General features: G+C 31.8%; 1 protein-coding gene across 6 annotated transcripts in view; it reads right to left on the bottom strand.

The window, feature by feature from the left end:
- LOC143045410 (WD repeat and FYVE domain-containing protein 3-like) overlaps window positions 1-22,384 on the bottom strand; it is a 114,163-nt gene that overhangs the window by 82,401 nt on the left and 9,378 nt on the right. For 3 of the 6 annotated variants that reach the window (XM_076217890.1, XM_076217896.1, XM_076217892.1), the window contains exons 7-22: window positions 20,015-20,181; window positions 19,647-19,676; window positions 17,538-17,593; window positions 16,008-16,154; window positions 15,646-15,743; window positions 14,590-14,750; window positions 13,650-13,745; window positions 12,907-13,100; window positions 11,787-11,925; window positions 9,797-9,897; window positions 8,724-8,869; window positions 8,173-8,259; window positions 7,551-7,782; window positions 7,011-7,225; window positions 6,448-6,842; window positions 1,763-1,981 (exon numbers count right to left, since the gene is read on the bottom strand). In XM_076217890.1, the coding sequence (XP_076074005.1) occupies window positions 1,763-1,981; window positions 6,448-6,842; window positions 7,011-7,225; window positions 7,551-7,782; window positions 8,173-8,259; window positions 8,724-8,869; window positions 9,797-9,897; window positions 11,787-11,925; window positions 12,907-13,100; window positions 13,650-13,745; window positions 14,590-14,750; window positions 15,646-15,743; window positions 16,008-16,154; window positions 17,538-17,593; window positions 19,647-19,676; window positions 20,015-20,181 (2,483 nt within the window). The remainder of the gene's footprint in view (window positions 1-1,762; window positions 1,982-6,447; window positions 6,843-7,010; window positions 7,226-7,550; window positions 7,783-8,172; window positions 8,260-8,723; window positions 8,870-9,796; window positions 9,898-11,786; window positions 11,926-12,906; window positions 13,101-13,649; window positions 13,746-14,589; window positions 14,751-15,645; window positions 15,744-16,007; window positions 16,155-17,537; window positions 17,594-19,646; window positions 19,677-20,014; window positions 20,182-22,384) is intronic. The other 3 variants (XM_076217891.1, XM_076217894.1, XM_076217895.1) reach the window with 3 other exon arrangements.

The raw sequence follows: 22,384 nt of genomic DNA, 5'->3' as shown, positions 1-22,384 counted from the left end.
GAACACAAATCTAGGGTGCTCGCATAATGCAGCTTAACTGCATAAAAAGTAGTTTAGGCCAAATAAAAATATATGTGTGGTTCCAGTAACCCTACCGTCCCTACTTTTTCGGCTTAAAAATAGCCTACCCTAAAGATTTTATTGTCATTTTTCATTAAGCACTGTTAAAGTCAGAATGTTGCTCCCATACCCTCAATGTAAAAAAAAAACATAAAATAAAAAAAAATCCCTACCTACCTACCCTAACTTTATTTCAGATGTAACTGGAACCACACATACTTTTTTATTTGGCCTTATATAGATATGGGATTAATAAAGGAATCCAAAGAGCAAAAATAATTTATAGGTCACCATGCTTGTTTTCGAGATATTAGCCATTGAAATTTTGGCGGGGAAAATATTCTCTCTTGAATTTTCATAGCTTTACCATTGACAAGTTGAAGTTCTCAAAAACTGTTAAAAAGTAACTAAAATTTATAAGACTTTTACAGATGGCTTATCATTATACATGTAAAAGATTTACAAAAAGAAAAATTGGGGTCACCGGGCAATTATTTTCAAGGTATTCAAATGGATAACACCAGAGGATTCCGCAAATCTGACAAAAAATCTAAAACACGACAAGCCAGCTTCCTTAATGTAGACCAATTTGAAAACTGGACCAAAAATTAAGAATCTACATACACAGTTAGATTTGGCATATCAAAGAACCCCAATTATTCAATTTTTGATGAAATCAAACAAAGTTCAATTTTGGACCCTTTAGGCCCCTTATTCCTAAACTGTTGGGACCAAAACTTCCAAGATCAATCCCAACCTTCCTTTTATAGTCATAAACCTTGTGTCAAAATTTCATAGATTTCTATTTACTTAGACTAAAGTTATAGAGCAAAAACCAAGAAAATGTTTATTTGGGCCCTTTTTGGCCCCTAATTCCTGAACTGTCGGGACCAAAACTCCCAAAACCAATCCCAACCTTCATTTTGTGGTCATAAACCTTGTGTTGAAATTTTATAGATTTCTATTCACTAATACTAAAGTTATAGTGCAAAAAACCAAATGTCTTCAGACAACGACGACAACGCCAACGTGATACCAATATACGACCAAAAAATTTTCAATTTTTGCGGTCGTGTAAAATACGTAAGTGTTGGGTAAACAGAAAGTTGTTAAGGGATGAATCTGAAAACACATCACACTGTATTGCTGACTTGTATAAACCCTGAAACCAACTTCAAAAATCCTTGTATTGTAGTTCCTGAGCAAAATGTGACGAAAATTTTCAACTAGGTTACCATGTGTAAAATGATACAAGTGGTCGGTAAACAGGAAGTCGTTGAGTAATGAATCTGAAAATGCACCACACAGTATAGCTGACATATATAAACCCTGAAACCAAATTTCAGAAATCCTTGTATTGTAGTTCCTGAGAAAAATATGACGAAAATTTTCAACTTGGCTATCAGGTGTAAAATGATACAAGTGTTCGGTAAACAGGAAGTTGTCGAGTGATGAATCTGAAAAAGCATCACACGGTATAGCTGACTTATATCAAGCCTGAAACCAAATTTCAGAAATCCTTGTAGTGTAGTTCCTGAGAAAAATGTGATGAAAAATATTCATGGGACGGACGGACTGACGGAAGGACAGACAGAGGTAAAACAGTATACCCCCTTTTTTTCAAAGTAGGGGTATAAAAATTGATTTATACCCACGAGCCCCCTTTAGCTACCAGTATCAAGATATATTCCACATATCTTACCAGTATTAGGTAACAAATGTTCCTCAGTTGACACTATCAATGCCCTTTCCTTAGATGTCAATATAACACTAAGACATATCAAATTTTCTTCTCTACCCTGTAAATTCCTAACTAGTGTAAGCAGTCTGACTGGATGTGGATCAGACCTACTACTGAACTTATCCACACAAAACCATGTGGAAAATGTCATCCCTGCCTGGGGTGGAAATACTCTTTCTCCTACAAAGAGAAAACATATCAAATATAACATGTCAAGATGGACAAACCGTCTTGCATTTAAAAACCTTGTCTTCAAATTATCACAAACAAATTTATAATTTCTTTAAAATTTAGTACAATGTAAGAAAAATATTTTTTATAATTTGTTAAATTACTATTGGAATTCATATGACAATCATTTACAGTTTATAATATACCATAAATTTAAAAATTATTGTGTGCATTAAAAATTGCAATCTTTTAAGAATGGACAAGAATGCAAGATTAATTATTGGGTTTTTTTTTCAGGAAAAGCTGCATACATATCTATCTATCAGATATAATGTGAGTTATTATTGTTGCAATACTCAATCATTTGCATTATAAGCATTAATAACTAGAGGCTCTCAAGAGCCTGTGTCGCTCACCTGTTACTGTATTTACTGATGTCGGCCATCTTGGCAGGCAGGCAGGGTCATTAGACACTTTTTTAAAATAGATACCCTTGTAATGATTGTTTTATTATATGCTTTGTTATATGGTACATTGTGGTACAATTTCAGAGAGCTCCATGCAATTACACACATGGAAAAATGCTTGTTTTGGCCCCTTTTTGGCCCTTAATTCCTAAACTTCGGCCCCATAACCCCTTAAATGAATCCAAACCTTCTACTTGTGATTTTAAACATTGCAGTATACTTTTGAGCAATTGAAATACTGGTAAACCAGTTATTATCCAGAAACTAGAAAAATGCTTGTTTTGGCCCCTTTCGGGCCCCTAATTCCTAAACGGTTCGGACCATCATCCCCAAAATAAATCCCAACCTTCCTTTTGTGGTATTGAACCTTCTGAAAAAATTTCATTAAGATCTATTCACTTAAACTAAAGTTATTATCCGGAAACCAAAGTGTCTTCGGACGACGACGACGCAGACGACGCAGACAACGACATCATACCATTATACGAACCCAAAATTTTTTGGGGTCGTATAAAAATGGTTAAAAATTGACTATAAAGGGCAATAACTCCTAAAGGGGTAAACTGATCATTTCAGTCATTTTGACTTATTTGTAAATCGTACTTTGCTGAACATTATTGCTGTTTACAGTTTATCTCTATCTATAATAATATTCAAGATAATAACCAAAAACAGCAAAATTTCCTTACAATTACCAATTCAGGGGCAGCAACCCAACAACGGGTTGTCCGATTCATCTGAAAATTTCAGGGCAGATAGATCTTGACCTGATAAACAATTTTACCCCATGTTAGATTTGCTCTAAATGCTTTGGTTTTTGAGTTATAAGCCAACCAGATGCTCTGCAGGGCGCAGCTTTATACGACCGCAGAGGTTGAACCCTGAACGGTTGGGGCAAGTATGGACACAACATTCAAGCTGGATTCAGCTCTAAATTTGGATTGTGATTTAATAGTTGACACAGCATAGGTTTCTGACACAGAATGAATGTGGTCTAATGAACTTAAAATATTTTTTTTGCCTTTGAGCAATTCACTATGCAGTTGAATATTAATCCTCTCAAAAAAATGTTTGAAGAAATTTTCTTTTTTTTTATGAAATTTGAAATGAGACAAGTTTACCTCCCCCCCTCCCCCCCTCCAATTTTTTTTCACATCCTCCTTTCCCTTTTTCCAAAACTGATCTCAATTCAAATTTCTAATGGAGTTTGCAACAATAACTACTCATTTAAATACATCATAAAATATTAAAATGTAAAATAAAGTGCTTGTTATCACTGAATGGTAAAGATTGTTTTAATTTATCAGTTGGTAGTAAAAGTGAATATACATTGTATATTGTATAAAACAATGATTTAAGTTGATTCAACTACTATTCTGAACAAAGAAAGATAACTCCAATTGAAAATTTCTTGCTATTGCACAATATTGTGCAATTAGATATTTCTTGCTATTGTGCAATACTGTGCAATTGAAAATATTTGCTATTACACAATACTGTGCAATTGAAGATTTCTTGCTATTGCACAATACTGTGCAATTGAAGATTTCTTGCTATTGCTGAATACTGTGCAATTGAAAATTTCTTGCTATTGCACAATACTTAATATAATAATTTTGGATCCTGATTTGAATCAACTTGAAAACTGGGCCCATAATCAAAAATCTAAGTACTTGTTTAGATTCAGCATATAAAAAAAGCCCAAGAATTCAATTTTTGTTAAAATCAAACTTAGTTTAATTTTGGACCCTTTGGACTACGTAGACCAATTTGAAAACAGGACCAAAAATTAAGAATCTACATACACAGTTAGATTTGGCATATCAAAGAACCCCAATTATTCAATTTTTGATGAAATCAAACAGTTTAATTTTGGACCCTGAATTGGACCAACTTGGAAACTGGGCCAATAATCAAAAATCTAAGTACATTTTTAGATTCAGCATATCAAAGAACCCTAAGGATTCAATTTTTGTTAAAATCAAACTAAGTTTAATTTTGGACCCTTTGGACCTTAATGTAGACCAATTTGAAAACTGGACCAAAAATTAAGAATCTGCATACACAGTTAGATTCGGCATATCAAAGAACCCCAATTATTCAATTATTGATGAAATCAAACAAAGTTCAATTTTGGACCCTTTGGGCCCCTTATTCCTAAACTGTTGGGACCAAAACTCCCAAAATCAAACCCAACCTTCTTTTTATGGTCATAAACCTTGTGTTTAAATTTCATAGATTTCTATTTACTTATACTAAAGTTATGGTGCGAAAACCAAGAATAATGCTTATTTGGGCCCCTTTATGGCCACTAATTCCTAAACTGTTGGAACCAAAACTCCCAAAATCAATCCCAACCTTCCTTTTGTGGTCATAAACCTTGTGTCAAAATTTCATAGATTTCTATTCACTTAAACTAAAGTAATAGTGCGAAAACCAAGAAAATGCTTATTTGGGCCCTTTTTGGCCCCTAATTCCAAAAATGTTGGGACCAAAACTCCCAAAATCAATCCCAACCTTCCTTTTGTGGTCATAAACCTTGTGTTAAAATTTCATAGATTTCTATTCACTTTTACTAAAGTTGGAGTGCGAAAACTAAAAGTATTCGGACGACGAGGAGGACGACGACGACGACGAGCAGACGACGACGACGACGCCAACATCATACCAATATACGACCAAAAAATTTTCAATATTTCGTATAAAAACTGCATTTTACCCCTGTGTTCTATTTTTAGCCATGGCAGCCATCTTGGTTTGATGGCCAGGTCATCGGACACATTTTTTAAACTAGATACCCCAAGGATGATTGTGGCCAAGTTTGGTTAAATTTGGCCCAATAGTTTCAGAGGAGAAGATTTTTGTAAAAGTTTACGGACGACGGAGGCCAAGTGATGAGAAAAGCTCACTTGACCTTTCAGGTCAGGTGAGCTAAAAACCTAGCAATAATTCTGAATTTACAAACTGTGGATTCATTTTTATTCGTGGTATACCAATTATCATGGTTTTCGTGGGTCACATTAAACCACGAATTTAAGAATTCCATGAAGAATAAACCCTGAAAAATTTGTTTGGAGTTGGATGTTTATTTCTGGTTATGTTATGCAGTTCTCGTAAAGTGTTGATTAGCGATAAACATTGCAAAACAACAAGTGTTTTTATTGATTTATTTATAAAAAATAATAACAAAAATATCAGTGACAATTTACATTGAAAATTAATTAAAACTGTTCATGGAAAAACTACAAGTTGTTAATTACTGTGTCATTGTTTGGAATACTGGTGATTAAAAATAAATAGGATTAAGTACGGGGATATTGCCCGTAGGTAATATTATTTATGTCATGAACATTTATTTTTCCCACATTTTACTTATACGTTTGTTTTTTATACCGTGATTAAGGGAAATAAGCTTGCATATATCAATCATAGAGTTATGAATGCCTCATAAAATTCTGAAAAAAAAAAATAAATTGTAAAACAAACAAATAATTAGTTGTCTCTGTTCACGATTATAATCGAAGTTTTCAATGAACACTTTAACCTATAATGATCAAGCGAGGATTTTGACAATTTAACGTGACTTTCTCAATGAATCCCTTCATTTCTGTTGTATTATTGACCAAATCAAGGAGGTTATATGACATACTAAATCAAACAGAAATATTTACGTATCGGAATTTTTCATTTCTCAGCAATCCAAGAATTTACATTTACCACGAAACGTCTTTTTTTCTCTATCCACGAAAATTGATACCCACAAAAATAAATGAATCCACAGTATATGAACTGATCAGGTTAATATTTTGAAATGTAAGAATTTGAGCTATGAATACAGAAAAATAACAACCTAACAGCATATACATATGGAAAACAAGACTTAACTACAGGTATTTTAAGTGTAGGAAGGAAGGTTTTTTAAAAAGAGTTTTTTCTAATTTAAGTAAGATGTTTGCCACTGATGTGTATTCTGATCCTATTTTTGTTATTTTAGAGAGAAAACAATACCTGTTCCAATTCCTCCTATAACCACAGGATCATTACCTCCAACTACACCACTGACTACTGATGGGGTTGGAGGTCCCTGGGGGGCAATACTGGGTAAATATAGACATCCAAATCCCTCCGCTGTCATATCAAACTCTACAAACGATGGTGTCACTGCTGATCCATGCATTCTTGCATCCTTAGGTGTTGTCATGGAAACTAAGCATTTGACTCTGGTCAATGGAACAGCCTCACCAGCAGTTTTCAGTTTTCTTTCTACCTCAACAGGTGTTTTCCTCTCCTCCACACTAGAGGCCCTACTGACTGGCCAGTTACAACTCCAATTGTTAGAACCTATATCATAGTCATTATCCATAGGTCGACAATTCAAAGGTGATCCCAATCGTAAGAAGTCTCTGAAAAATCAGATAAGTGCCAATGAGTCTTTTAAGAAAAATATAATTGTTATGTTGATATATTTTCAATATATTTCATAATTTATAGGTTTTAACAAGTTTTACATTTTACAGTCTTAACACTTTGTTCTTTTTCAATTTTATATCTGTTCATAAATATATATATACCTCAAGTCTCTAGGTGTCAGAGATTGGGATGCCAGTCTTTCAAACATAGATCTGAGTGAGGGATGGAGTGGGTGTGTCTCATCAGCTAATGCTATATATCCATGACTTAATAGTTCATGAGGATATCCATATTCACACATAATCTGTTGGTTCCTCTCTGTGTGCAACAGACTCTTCAGTAGTTCAGCTGTGTTAATTTGGAGGGCTAGGGCAGGCTACAATGAAAATAATAATTAGATAGCAAGGTCTTGATTCACATTTATGTCAACTAGGATATTTTAAAGATATCAAATGAAATGAAATATCATGTCCTGACGCATGTATGACTATGAGGTTACATATAAAATTTGAACAAGATGCGATATTATGCTACATGATAAAATTGTTTAAGAATCAAGTCTCTGGCTGTACACCATAACCCATAACTTCCAAGATTTCCATGATTCACAGAGGCAGTTTTGCATATGTTGTGTGTAGATTTAATTTAATAACAAACAATATGGAAAAATGGCTATATCTATCAAGGTTTTAAGTACCAACCTTTTTGTCATCATCATGTTCTATGGCTGGTAGTAGGTGGAACAAAGACAAGACAGCACCAGGATGTACAATAATTTGATCTGCACTAACATGTGATGCTTCATGTATACTTCCTGTACTGGCCCGCTTCTGTTTGGGTGAGGACTGAGGAGAGCCACTACTATCTTTATTATAAATCATTGTAAATCTCTTTAATGAGGGGGAATCTGTCTTTGCTTGGCTAGATGTTGATCTAAAATGTAGATAGTTGTTTTCTATCATCTCAAACAAAGATATTCTAATTTTTGAGAAAAAAAAACAATGAAAAATATTTATGATACTGTGGATTCATTATTATTCAGTTGGATACCAATTTTGCGTGGATTTTGTGGGTACAGGTGAACACTGAATTTTTCATAGGCTTGTATGCATACTTTAGAAGACCCACGAAAATTTTTTTTAATCCACGAAAATTGGTATCCTGGAAAATAAATGAATCTGTAATTTTTTTTATTGGCCTTTTCAATGCACAATGATTATGAATTTACAAGGTAAAACACTTCTCTTCTATTTACTTTAAGGTATTCCTATTATCTATACATCAGACTATTCCTAATTATACACAGACTTAAAACACACTTACTTATCAAAGATATCCTGAGCCATGTTGTACAAGTACTTTAACATTACACAAGCAGATAACAGGGTCATGGGAATGCCATTGTAGTCCCTGTAAAATATTAAGAAAATGTATATAGAGTATTCTTATCATACACTAACATTTACCAATACAATTTTTGTATATTTCCACTGACACCTGGAAATATGTGAACCTCTATACTACAGACAAATGTTTGTATCAGTCTTTTTACAACATAATCTGGTCTTTCACATAAAAATATTTTACCATATAACTGCAATCCTTGAACCACTTAGATTCTTTTTGAAAATTTTTAAAGCAACTAAATCGGATCATTGATTTTTCTACTTGAAAAAAAATCAATACATGAGGTCAGAAAAACAAGTTGAAGCTCAATGATGTAACAATGAAGATTAAAAGCTTATTGATTATTAAAAACATTTCAGACAGATAATTATAAAAAAAAGTAAATGTTTATCCTAAAACATCCCTTATGTTTATCCTAAAATATCCTTATCCATAAAAGATAAGAAATTAATTAGTTAAATACTTACTTAGTTTCTTTGGTATTTACAAATACATCTTCAAACAGTAGTTTTTGTTCTTCTGCTTCTGTCACTTCACCAGATGGTTGTATATCTATCGTGGAGGAGAAACAACCCAGTAATCTTACTGCTTCTGTCAGACTATCATATCTAACCTGTTAGAAATAAGTTGTTTAATAATGTAGAATACATCTCATGTATTTTAATGTTAAATCAAACAAATTAAAAAAAAACACTATTTGTATAACATGTCAAACCAGCACTAATGATAATCTTGGTTAACTGGCAACCTCCATTATCAAGTCAGACTGAGAAATGATTATAAGACAGTTAGGTAGGTCTACAATTTTGATTCAAATTTCACCAATTGCATGGCTTTTGTTTTTTAAGATGGATAAATTCCCTTTGAGAGTTTTATTGGACCTGACTTCTCTATATTTTTTAATTACATAAAAACAGATACTATTATTAGGGACTTTTCATAATAATGTACTCAATCATTAAAATTACAACTGAGTAAAGAAATAGAAAGTTTTCCAAGAGCTGAAAAAAATGATTTTGTTCAATGTTTGTTGATTGCAGGTGGATAGACTCAATTCAGATATGCTGTCCACTTAAGAACCATGCATAAGGAGTTTTAAGATATGACTTGATTTAGTCAAAAAATCAGAACAAACTTGCAGATTAGACAATATACTGCGGATTCATTATTATTTGTTGGATACCAATTTTCGTGGTTTTCGTGAGTACAGGTGAACCACAAATTCAAATGTTCAATAAATAACATATTTCCAATAGGCTTTGTATACAGATATTGGCAAAACCACGAAATAAAATATCCACGAAACTTGACACCCACGAAAATAAATGAATTCACAGTATATCAATTTTGTTAAGTTTTGAGGGTCTTGAATTTGCATTTATTTTTTTTGAAAAGTGTGACAATGTAGATGAAAACTTTGACAATGCAAGACAACAAAGTGTAATCTTACATAGGTAGGCAGTTATATAAGGTAGATGGACAGAATCTTTATTGTGCATTTATCATTAAGGCCTCAGAGAAACCAGTAAGCATTACATACCTCGGTCTCAAAGAATTTGGCATTAGCAGGTTCATATCTCATGGCTACAGTAATAGTACTGAAAACTGTCTTCAGCATACTTAATACATCTACTCTTCTTACTGAAAAATTCAGTAATCCAATAATTGAATTCAATTTCACAAAAATTATTCTAAACAGAAAGGAATTATCCATATGCAGACTATTGAAACTCTAATATCTAAAAGAAAAAAAAAACATACTCCCCCCACAATAAAAATTAAGCAATTAATCAACCAAGGAACACAGTTTCTATTGGTTGGACACATAACATTTGTAAAGTGTTATTGTTTTTTTATTTTTTAGTAATTAAATAATAAATGGTCAAAACTAACAGCTATACATTTGCAGTAATCTCTGCTTCAATTGCATATGTAAATAGGTTGAATATGTTGATCAACATTAAAATCAATTTGTTATCACTTACAAAAGCTAATGATTTTGAAAACATATTAGTTATTTTAATTTTCCATATAAAGCCTCAGTCACACCTTACCGGATAGCTCGAACAGACGCCTAACGGATAACTTTTTTTCAATCCGTTCATGTCCGTTAGACGTCCGTCCATATCTGTTGCATGTCCTTTAAGTGTACGTCTTATCCGTCAATGTCGGTTATGTCCGGTGGAAAATTTTGAGCATGTTCAAAACTTTGAATGGACGTCCGATGGAAAAAATGTCCGTTGAACATCTGTTGGATGTCTGTTTTGTACGGTACTCGTCCGTTTCGTTTCCGTTTTGTATCCGTTAGGTGTCCGTTATACATCCGTTGGAGGTCTGGAAGATAAATTCATCAACGGACTTCTACCGGACGTTTAACAGATAAAACAGATGTTGAACGGATGAGAAACGGACTTCTACCGGACGTAAAACGGATAAAACGGATGATGAACGGATCTGAAACAAATAAATGCCAATTAAAAATTTCGCGTCAGAAATGCCAATTATTGGTATGTCAGATTCTTTAAGGTTCATGAATTCTTATTATTCATAATCGATCTTAGAGTATAGGCACGTCTTCACAATCAAGCAGTTCTTATTCAGGCCAGACACTGCCCTTGGGCGGAATTTTGAAGAACAAACCAAAACCAGTTACAAAGAGACATTTTGAATATTTATGCGATTAACATGTATTATTATTGTCGCCTTTGATTTTTCCAGATATCTTGTTCATCCGTTTTATCCGCTACGCTTCCGTTAGGTGTCCGTCTGTTTTATGCGGTACTTGTCCGTTGGATGTACGTTCGACATCCGTTCTGTTGACAACCGTTAGCAAATTAATTATAATTTAATCGATTACATTTTAAAGTAACAGATGTCGAACGTACAATGTAATCGATTACATTATGATTACTTGTAATCAGAAATGGCATGATTACTGATTACATATGATTACACTGCAAAATGTAATCAATTACAGGTGATTACGATTACTGATTACGATTACCCCATGCCTGGTCAGTACATCAACGGACTCCCAACAAATAACAATTTTGTCAATGGACAACTTTTATTTTCATCCGTTAGGTGTCCGTTCGTGCTATCCGGTAAGGTCTGAACGAGGCTTTAATACTGTAAAAGATGGAAGATAAGCCATAGATATTGTCTTTTTCTTTTTTTCTGCAATTATGTATCAGGCATGGAAATATCATTAATATAACAAATCAATAATATTGGTGTGAAGGTTCAATCTGATTAAAATATAAATTCTGTGTCCACACTGTTTATCATCTCAGGATTCTCTGGTTATGTCAAACAGATAAACAGCTACAAATTAATTTGAATGGCTGAGATTTCAATGGCTGATGAAATAATTACCAGAACAGTAAGCAGAATGGGGTATTGCTAGATCCTTGTAGGCAATCCAATTGTCAAATGCAAAAATACATCTGGGAAAATAGCAATCCATGAAAATATCCATATTTATGATATATCTTAATGAGAAATAAAGTTTATCTGTAACTGAGATTTACCTTGATCCCAGGGAACTTTAGGTGGATCACATAAGCAACCTTCCATAGACACTAAGACAGACATAACATACACAAAGCCTCCTACTCTACGGAATACTGTTCTGGATCTGTGGCTTTCTCTCAGTACATTCAACAGTGCCTACAAAAACATGTTTATAGGTAATGCAATTACAATAGAATTACCGGTACTGTTTTAATTCAAATTTTGAGATGTATCATTTTGATATATTTATGTCGGTAGTGGACCATATTGCTATTTTGGAATCTGCAACACTTGACCTGAGAATCTACGACCCTTTAAAAATTTGACATCCTTCAACAATCACTTTTCCTTTGTGGCGTCAGAAATTTCTATTTTGATTTAAATTTTACCAGAAACCTTGTGTTGTCCAGTAATGGAGGACAAAAACGATTTAAGGTGTATTGCAAACATAGTATCTTTCTTGAGAGAGACATTTTTTTCTCCCTAACATGTAAAATAGCTATTTCTAACCAAATTAACCACTCATAGCTTGGAAAGTAAGAGTTATGCAAAATATGTTGCTACTTCTCATTAAGCTCTCAATAACAGGAACATAGATGGCAATATCTCATCCAAGATGTTTAAATATGATCATTTCTGTGAACAACATAAAAGTGCTATAATATAAAACCACACATGTGTATGATAACTTTTTAAAGTATTAAGATTACTGCTATACATTGAAATCTAAGATCTGTTGGTTTAAAAATATCTGTTAACTGAAAAAGAAAAGACCAGGGGATATTTTCAGTAATACTTTTACATCATACACATTTCAATAAAACTTAAAATCAATTTATATCATAAGATTTTTGTGAAAAGAGTCGCTGGCTCATTGTGTATTCTATCTGTATTAGCAGATTTGTAAAAATATCCAAATATAGTTCAGTGTTTCAGCTAAAGAAATTACAAGAATATATACATCAATATGAGTGCCTTTTTGCTGATAATAAGTGGAAAATAAATACAGAAAGCATGAATATATTTCTTTGCTTTAGATGAGTAGGTTTTTTTTAAAGAAAATCTTGTTCCAATAAAATCTTCTAGTTTCCTTGCTTTTCTTCCATTTGTTGTTGGATATCTTTTTCAAAAAGTTACCTTTAAAATATGTGTTTTCAGTTGAAGTGACAGCACTGGTGAAGAATGCATCAGACCAAGTAATGTACCCATGTCATCATCACCACCAGGAGACAGCACTAGTTGTTGTACAATATTTAACGTCTGATGACGACACTGTTTATGTGGAATCATGGTATGAGCGCAGCGAGCACCTCCACACTCTCTAAAAACATCTGAAATACAATTAAAGTTCAAATAAAATAAGTAAACTTCGAAAATAGACAAAAAAATATCATATTCTGCACCAGAGATAAAACTTTGAAAGAAAAGAATATGAATATCAGAAAACAGAGCTTGTTTTATTTAACACAAACAGGAATGGCTGCTAACAAACACTTTATTTGAACTCTGGTGGATAGTTGTCTCATTGGCAATCATTCCACATCTCCTTTTTTTCAAATTATCAATAGAGTTATAAATACAGGCGACTGTTGCCTTTTTTTGAAACATGCATGGCATGCATATCATGAGTTTCTGTTATTTTTAAAAGTTTGATTTCAAACTATAAATAGAACTATAACATTAGCCACTGCAATGTCTAAAAGAGCTTGTCGGGGTAACACGCTACGACTTAGAAGATTAAAAGAAATTGATTGGCCCTACACAAAGTAATCAAAATTCAAAGCTTTCATTTGTTCTGTGTTTTGAAGGTAAAAAGTTTAACTAAAGCTTGTAATTTTTTTCATAAAAAACCTTCAAATAAATGTTTAGCCACTACTCACCAGCATTTTTACTATTTCCACTAAGAAGAGCTGTCAGACATTCCATGACCAGAGATCCTAATTCTTGTTGGTCAGCATCTATTGGTTCTGATTCTACTACAATTTAAAACAAATAATGTCAGTTTTAAAAAAGTTGTATATTAATCAAATGTTTATTTTTATACATAATATGTGTTGATTATTTCACATAATTTAATTTTTCTAATCCATATTCTCTTGAATATAACGGCTTCTAGTCTATAATGTTCCATATATTAAAAAGCAATATAGTTAATTCTGATTATAAGATAAATTCCAAAGGATTATTTGTAAAGATATAAAATTTTGCCTTTATTTATTCTGTTCATCAAATAGTTGTTTTTAATCATTACACAAATTAAATTTAAATCTTGTACATTGGTAAATAGAATGCACTCGTAGATTTTCAAATCATCTATATGTAAGTGAATCAAAATATAGAAATTTCAGTTTTTGTATTAATGCTTTTCACAAGTTTCTTTCTTTTAAATCATTGATCAAAAAGGTGATTTTCACCATCTGTATTATCAATGTTATTTCAACTGATCGGGCGGAGCTTATGTTTTAATTTGCATAAGGACAGTCTATTTGAAGATGTGTGTGATAAGGATGATTGCCGTTATGATTATTACTGATTTCTAATAACCCATCAGTATCATCAAAGGAATTAACAAAAGAATGACTGTACATTTCATTGATGAGTTTGTCCTAAAACACCTATCAATAGATGGACTGGTTTATTATGAGCCAACCGGTTAGTCCGCCCAGTCAAGTGAATTAAATCGAGTAATAAATGCTCAGCAATCCAAGATATACTTATATCAACATCAGTTTAAAATAATATCCTGTAATTTTATCTGGTACAAATGTTAATTTTAGTAAGCATAAATTATTATAAATGAAATTTCTAGTAAACATTTACCTGTATCATTATCTGGAGTTTTCAACAGAGCAGCATATCTATGTAAACATGTGATCATCACCTCTAACATTCCAACGTCTCGGAAAACATCTTTATAGATTGTGTGGGTTTGTAAAATCTTGAGTAGACTCTTCATACAAAGTATATTGCACTGTGTGGAACTGAAAACAACAAGAGTGCACACGCTGAAATGTCTTGCCTTCTTTACTAATCATTGATATTATGTTGATAGTCCTAAATATAAAGCTATATCAAGTTAGCTAACGCTGCCGCCGGAGCAGCAGCCACCGGGTCACTATCCCTATGTCGAGCTTTCTGCAACAAAAGTTGCAGGCTCGACAAAAATCACTTAATTGTTTTATGAGCTGTGCCTTATATGTACATGAATATATATTTTATATATCCATTCATTTATATAATTTTTTCATTAAAAAAATGTGACCCCAAGAGTTGGATACACTGTGAAAAAAGTAATTTGACCAAATTTCTTGGTATTTTTTTTACCTCATGAGACAGAGACGCAAGAGGTCCTTTGTGATTATACAGACTACCAAAAAGCTATATAAACAAAAGAGTAATGGAACTTATGAAACTTGCTGATCTGATTTGGTCAGAATACTGAACTATGTGAAAACTTACTGATCTAATTTGGTGAGTATACTGAACTATGTGAAAACTTACTGATCTGATTTGGTGAGTATACTGCCCTATGTGAAAACTAACTGATCTGAATTGATGAGTATACTTACTATGTGCAAATTTACTGACTGATTTGGTGATTATACCGAACTATGTGAATACTTACTGATCTGATTTGGTGAGTATAGTGAACTATGTGAAAACTGCTGATCTGATTTGGTGAGTATACTGAACTATGTGAAAATTTACTGATATGATAAGACGAGTATACTGAACTATGCGAATACTTACTGATCTGATTTGGTGAGTAAACTGAACTATGTGAAAACTTACAGATCTAATATGGTGAGTATACTGAACTATGTGGAAACTTATTGACCTAATTTGATGAGTATACATAACTATGTGAATACTTACTGATCTGATTTGATGAGTAAGCTGATACTAATGAGTTCTTTACAGGGTACAAAATTCAAATCATAGACAATGAACTCCAGGAGCTCAAAAAACTTTTCCTGTAACAAAAGAATTTTATAATTTATAAATGTGTAGGGGAGTAAACAAGTGTTTCAGTATAACTTCAGGAAAAACCAATTTTTTATAAATTCAGGAAAAACAGAATTTTCAATATTTTACAGATAATATGTTTTCCATTAAATTTTTGTCAGTCAGATGAATTATTGCAGTTTTCCAGATCAAATATCTAAGTCTTTTGATTGAATTCTGTGAAGCTTAGTGAAATATGTAAATTATTAATAGCAAGCCTTCCTTTTACGTACCTGAACATCTTGTGGTTTCAGATAGATTTTTTCTACAAACTGTGACATGGTATGTTGTGGCTCTAATATGAAGTAGTTAGCATTGTCTTGATGATATATACTGTTGATGACTTCTAAAATGGTATTACAAAGACAGCTGGTGGAGCCCTGAAAAATAGGATTTTGTTAGTCAGTTTTATGAATTTATATCATGTGATAAAGAAAAATAAAGAAGATTAATAGTTAATTTAACATGTCAATTATATCATGTAATAATCTGTTTATCGCTATTTGACCATTGACAATGTTGTCAAATTTCATGTCATTTTCATTGACAAAGCCATGTGCCCCCTTAGTTTCTAGCGACAATTTTTCATATCACTAGACTTCACTGAGACAGGAAATTATCAGTCAGCAAGATCAAAGGAAAATTTCGTAAAAATAGCGATAATAAAACATATTCTAATAAATAGAAATGATTAATAAAGAAATTAATACCAAACATTGGAAGGAACACATTTAGAGAAAGCTGGAGTCATAACGGATGGCAAAGCAAGGGTGTATTATTTCAAATAAATTCTTGCCCATGTTCACCTAGGCCTGGTTAAGTTCCTTATATGTAATCAACAAACTTTTCAGTGGTGGTAAATAATTTTGCCAAGTTATATGTAAGTAAAAATAGCGATAATAAAACATATTCTAATAAATAGAAATGATTGATAAAGAAATGAATACTAAACCTTGGATGGAATACTTTTACAGAAAGCTGGAGAGCTTTAATGGGAGCCATCACAGAAGGTCAAGCAAGGGTGTATTATTTCAAATAACTTCTTGCCAAGGATCATTGTTGTAAAGTTTCTTACATCAATACATGTGATCAACAAACTTTTTAAAGGTGGTAAATAATTTTGCCAAGTATCACGTCAAACCTCATAAGTTTTAAAGTTTAAGAGCAAATATTATTTTTAACATATACACAGGGCTAACTTAGTTAAACTAAGTTTTTTTTTATCAAAACTAATGAATAAATTGTAAAGATTTAAGGTAATTTGATTGTCATGTTTTGGAATTTTTGTCAGATTTTCAATTTCCTTTGGTTTTCTCCATTTGAATGCCTTAAAAACATTTGCCCTGTCCCATTGACTCTCATTTTTCTTTTTATAAATCTTTTACATGTTTCATTATATGCCATTTGTAAAAGTCTCATAAAATCATTGTTATTTTTTAATAGTTTCTGAGAACTTAAACTTGTCAATGATATAGCTATGAAAAATCAAGAGAGATCATTTTCCCGCCAAAATTTCATTGGCTTATATATCTCAAAAACAAGCACATTGACCTATATTTTATTTTTTCTCTTTTGGTTCCTTTATTCATCCACTATCAATATATACTAGTGTTATGAAAAACTTGTTATTTTGAAATGAGTATCGAACTTCCTTAACCACAAAATTTATCCCTAACTTCCATCATCAAATAATGTTTCAACAGTATTTCATAATCTTCTGAAAGCTGAAAATGAAGATGCTTGACTGTAATTGTATTACAAACCTTCAGGAAAACTGACTGCAACACTTGAAAAGCTTGTATGTTCCGTACACTAACACCTAAAGCAGAGGAAGTTATATTTATTAATAAATAACATTACAATGTTTAGATACATGTAGACATGTGCAAAAAATTTATTCATTTTATGTACTTTTATATTAAAGATAAAGGAAGTTATTTAAAAATGAAAAATTGTTTCTTTAACAGAAAACCTTTGGTAAAACAAAACAAATGATAGCTATTCATATCTGTACAATATTAATTTTATTTTCAACAAATCGATTTTTTTTTTTTAAATACTTAAATAAATTAATACTTTTTACATAGTTTTTGTTTGTCTGTTCTAAATGGTCCTTGATTCCAAAATGTTTCTTCCAAATTGCAGACACTACTGTAACGTATTACTATGTTTAAAAAGTTTCAGTCCAAATATAGGCTACACATGTGTTTAATACATGTATAATAATTTAATACTGAACAGTATCTATCTTTCATAAAGCCCTTCTACATTTTATACAGAATTAGTAATTTGTCCTCACTATTCGATAATAAATCAAAAGATAGTAATATGCATGCATTTTATCCAGATATACATTATGTTCCATACTGACTATGTAAGTGTTATATATGTAAAGATATTTTGAAATCTAACACATGCAACACAGAGCATAACAAATCTGATGTCCAAACACCACACTCCATAAAAAACAACAAAAACAAAAAAAATATTGGTTTTGACTGAACCTTTTCTTCTTCTTTTGAATAAAAATACCCTCTTTTTCTAAGAGCTTTAAAAGGTTTTATGGTAAAAACCTGTATTTAAATAAACATAACACAAGTAAAAAGATCACAACCAAGGCTTAAATTAAAATATTGTTTGTTTGCCCTTTACCGACCGACCCTATCAATTCGTTCCGCCTGAAAATCTTTAATTTGTATTTACCAGCAAGATTTTATTTTATTTTATTTTTTCGTTCCTACCAAAAATCTTATATTTGTATTTCCCGCTCAAAACTTGTTTACCGGAATCCTCGGGTTTTATCTTTACGTATATGGTCCAGTCCGTTTGGTATCACCTGAGCGTTTGACATGAACACTTGCATTTGAAGTTTCAAAGCATTTGTTTGAAATCGATGTTGAACGCTTTCTGAAATCATGATATGAAATACGTTACTCTGTACCTTTAAACTTAAAGAGCAGGGTTCATTTACAAAAAAGTTCGTTTGATACAAAAGTATTAACGTGTGTACAAACTAATTTGTAGGGATGGCCTTTTGTGATCCGCATATCAGAATGATTATGTTAACGATGCCGCTAAATTATTTATATCTGACATGAACAAAAAGTGACAAAACCCTGTAAAGTGGAGAATATCTGGCAGTAAAATCGCCATGTTTTCCATACAGATCATTTATAAATGTGATGCAAAATACGTGACAATTGAGTTTTAAGTCTTATGGCATTTTTATTGGAAAAAAGGCACACACGAAATTTGTAACACTCTATGGACTTTTTCTACTAGTAATATATGTCTGCCCGGACATTATCTTACCAGTGCAAAGTTATCTCTTATAATTTTTTTTTCAAAACTAATAGTCCCAGCGGAAAACTTATTTGCAAAAACAAAACGGACAAAAAAATGACATTATGCAGATTTTGTATCTATATATAAAATAAAATATTTTACCTACCTGCCTACCCATGACAAATAATATACCGAGCCAAGTTATTTTTTTGGGGAAAAAAATAAAATATTTTACCTACCTACCTACCCTGTTTCAAAACATAGGGTCGGAAAAGGGCAAACAAACAATATTTTAATATAGGCCCAAAAATTATCCTCTAAAGCATTTACTTGTGCTAATAGATATAACCATTGCAAATACATAGGTACAGAGAGAGAGTGCAAAATATGTACATGAATATGCATGAGAAAGTCATGACAAATGGGTGCAATATTTTTTTTTTCAATTTACATGTAAAAAGCTTAGAGAAAGAGAAATAAGAACAGCTGTTGTTTCTTATAAGTGTTAAAGATGAAACAAAGAATATAACATTACAAGTTATATGCCACACAAGCCACTATAACTATTTTGTTTTACAAAACTTAACTGGAACTAGGGTTAGCATTCACTTGCACATCTAAAACAACACAGAATATGTTGAGGGTTTCTTAACATGCAAATTATACAAAATAAAATAAATTGCCTTTATATAGAAAAAACTTGTAAACATAAATATATTTTGAAAAAATAAGTTCATGCAAGAAAATAGAAATTGCAATATATTTAATTATACTTTGTATAAAAGAAAATAAATAAAGGTGTATGTTAAATGAAATAAGCATATCATTAATTCAACTAAAAGCTTTTAATACAAATATTTCTAAAAAAAAAAAAAAAAAAAGGAGAGAAAAATAAGTAACATATTCTTGCAATGAATATTACATGAAATGTTAGATCACATATTTTAATCTGTACCTTTGCCTGCAGGTTGTGGGAGAGAAAATCCTGGCATCTGATAGAGTGATCCTGAACTAGCTTGAGTTGGTTTAATTTCCACAAAGCCACAAGTTGTAAGGGAACCAACCAGCAATAACAGATTTCTCAATGCCTGTGTGGATTCTAAACAAGTGTCCAATTCTAATCTAATGCAAATAAATTAAAACATTATTAAAGCATCTTTAACCTTATTGTTTGAATTAACCATGATCCAGATGTTTTGCCAACTTAGTATACATGTGTTGTCTTTGGGTTCATTAATTTTGCTGGCAATTTGCATATAGGCTATTTTTTGCCTGATTAAATCAAATATGTAATAAAAACTATACTTTCATGTGCTACTTTTCGAGTTAAATGAGGTCAAAATTTGGATTTGTGGACGTATTTTTCCTTTCGACAGAAATACATAACTTTTTGTTTTAAACGATAAACACAAGCTGTTTTTTTTAAATTACAGTACGCCTGGAGAGTTTGTAATCCCAAACTCCATACACAGAAATTATTCCTGATGTGACACCAAGAAACTCTGACATCCCTCCCTAAATTCTCGGAGAAATTTGGGAGTATTCCCTTCTACTTCAGCGCAAATTCGCTACCTTTTGTTTATTGTATTAGCGACATCTCTCCCAGTCCAGTGTGACGTGGTGTCAGTCACACCAGGTAATTAATTGCCTTAATCCTTCTGATCTATGCCGGTACATGACAGTCAAGGTATGTGAGATTTCTAATGCAATTAAACAATTGTATTTCCTGTCTATTGATAATCAGGTTATATATCTGATTGCTTGAAACAAATAAAAGATTAAAATGCAAAATGTTATTGTTAATTCTTTCAATTACACTTTACATTTAAAATTAGTTTTATTAAAAACAACTACATGTATATTTGATTTTGACTTCGTTTTTTTGTCAGTAAATAAATATTTAATTTACAAAAGAGATATGACTGTGTAAAAATAAACGGAGACTAACGCTGAATAAATGTGAGCAGTTTAAAGAATATTACAAGTCTCAAAGTTTAGTATACAAGTAAATAAAAAAATATTATTCACTATTCGTTATGCTAATAAGTCTACAGCATTTTCGTTTTACGATTACATAATTGCTTGAAACAAATAAAAGATTTTAAATCAAAATGTTGTTGTTAATTCTTTCAATAGCATTAAAGTTTTATAAAAAAAAAATTTACTTGATTTTGACCTCGTTTTTTTTATCGGTAAATTATATAACTTATGAAAAGAGACATACTTGCGTAAAAATAAACGGAAACTTTACGTTGAATATAAAATGTGAGCAGTTTAAAGAAAATTACGTGTCTCAAACTTGTATATGCAAGTAAAACAGAAAATGCTTTTCACCATTCGTTATGCTTAATAAGTTTACGATATTTTCTCTTTATGATTTGTTAGCGTTACTTTAGGATTAATAATGCATGTCGGCTACAACATTGAACAGGAATACTTCTATAGCTGCATCAACTCGTCGTTGCATAATATTCATTTCTCACAATGAATGTGAACTTGTGTGTTGTATTTAGGATAGTGATCTTTAAATATTTTTAAAGCAATTAATTGCCGAGGGAAGACGAGACACATTTCAGTGATCAACAGTGCGGGGTTGAATTTTGAACTTGACTTCGCTCACAATATTGAATGCTAACATCAATTTTGTCCACGAGATTTTTATTTGGCGGGAAATATTATCACATAACAGTAAACTCCAGTGACCTTTCTGGATGACCGTGGGAAAATTCATTCAGGATTTAAATTTGCTTTATAATGATTGAAATTTGTGTGCGTTAAGATTGAGGCTCTAGAAGGTCATTTTACAATTGATTAACCAGAATCTAAAATATAATCCTTTTCTGAATAAACAAACACTAGCCTTTTATTTTTATTTTTTTCAGTGAACACAGAACATAAACGTGGACATTATTTATATGTCAATGGTCAACAATATACATTAATGGTAGATGAAAACACATGCATGTCTTTCAGTTCCTGTTGGGCCTTGGTAGAGATCCTCTGAGAAAATGTGCAGATCGTTTTATGAATGTAGGGCACATTGCATACAAAACGTTTTCCCTTCATTCAACAGGGTTGTCACATTACAGTTTCTTTTCTGAATTTAAATAATTCAAGTTGGTTATGTATCGGAGGTAGTGAAACATAATATTTTACATTGCAAAATAAATTGTAACAGAGTTCACTTGCTGATCCGATAAATTAACTCTTGGGTTAAGATTGGACAAATTACCGTTAAAACAACATTTTGTTTTAAGCCAGTTGATTTTTATATATTGAACAATTAATGAACCGGATATTGCTAAATGAGTAGGTCATAAAAGAT

Source organism: Mytilus galloprovincialis, chromosome 9 (assembly GCF_965363235.1).
Source record: "Mytilus galloprovincialis chromosome 9, xbMytGall1.hap1.1, whole genome shotgun sequence".
NCBI lineage: Eukaryota > Metazoa > Mollusca > Bivalvia > Mytilida > Mytilidae > Mytilus > Mytilus galloprovincialis.
The sequence above is the reverse complement of the archived record's forward strand: the minus strand, read 5'-3'. Positions and strand labels throughout refer to the sequence as shown.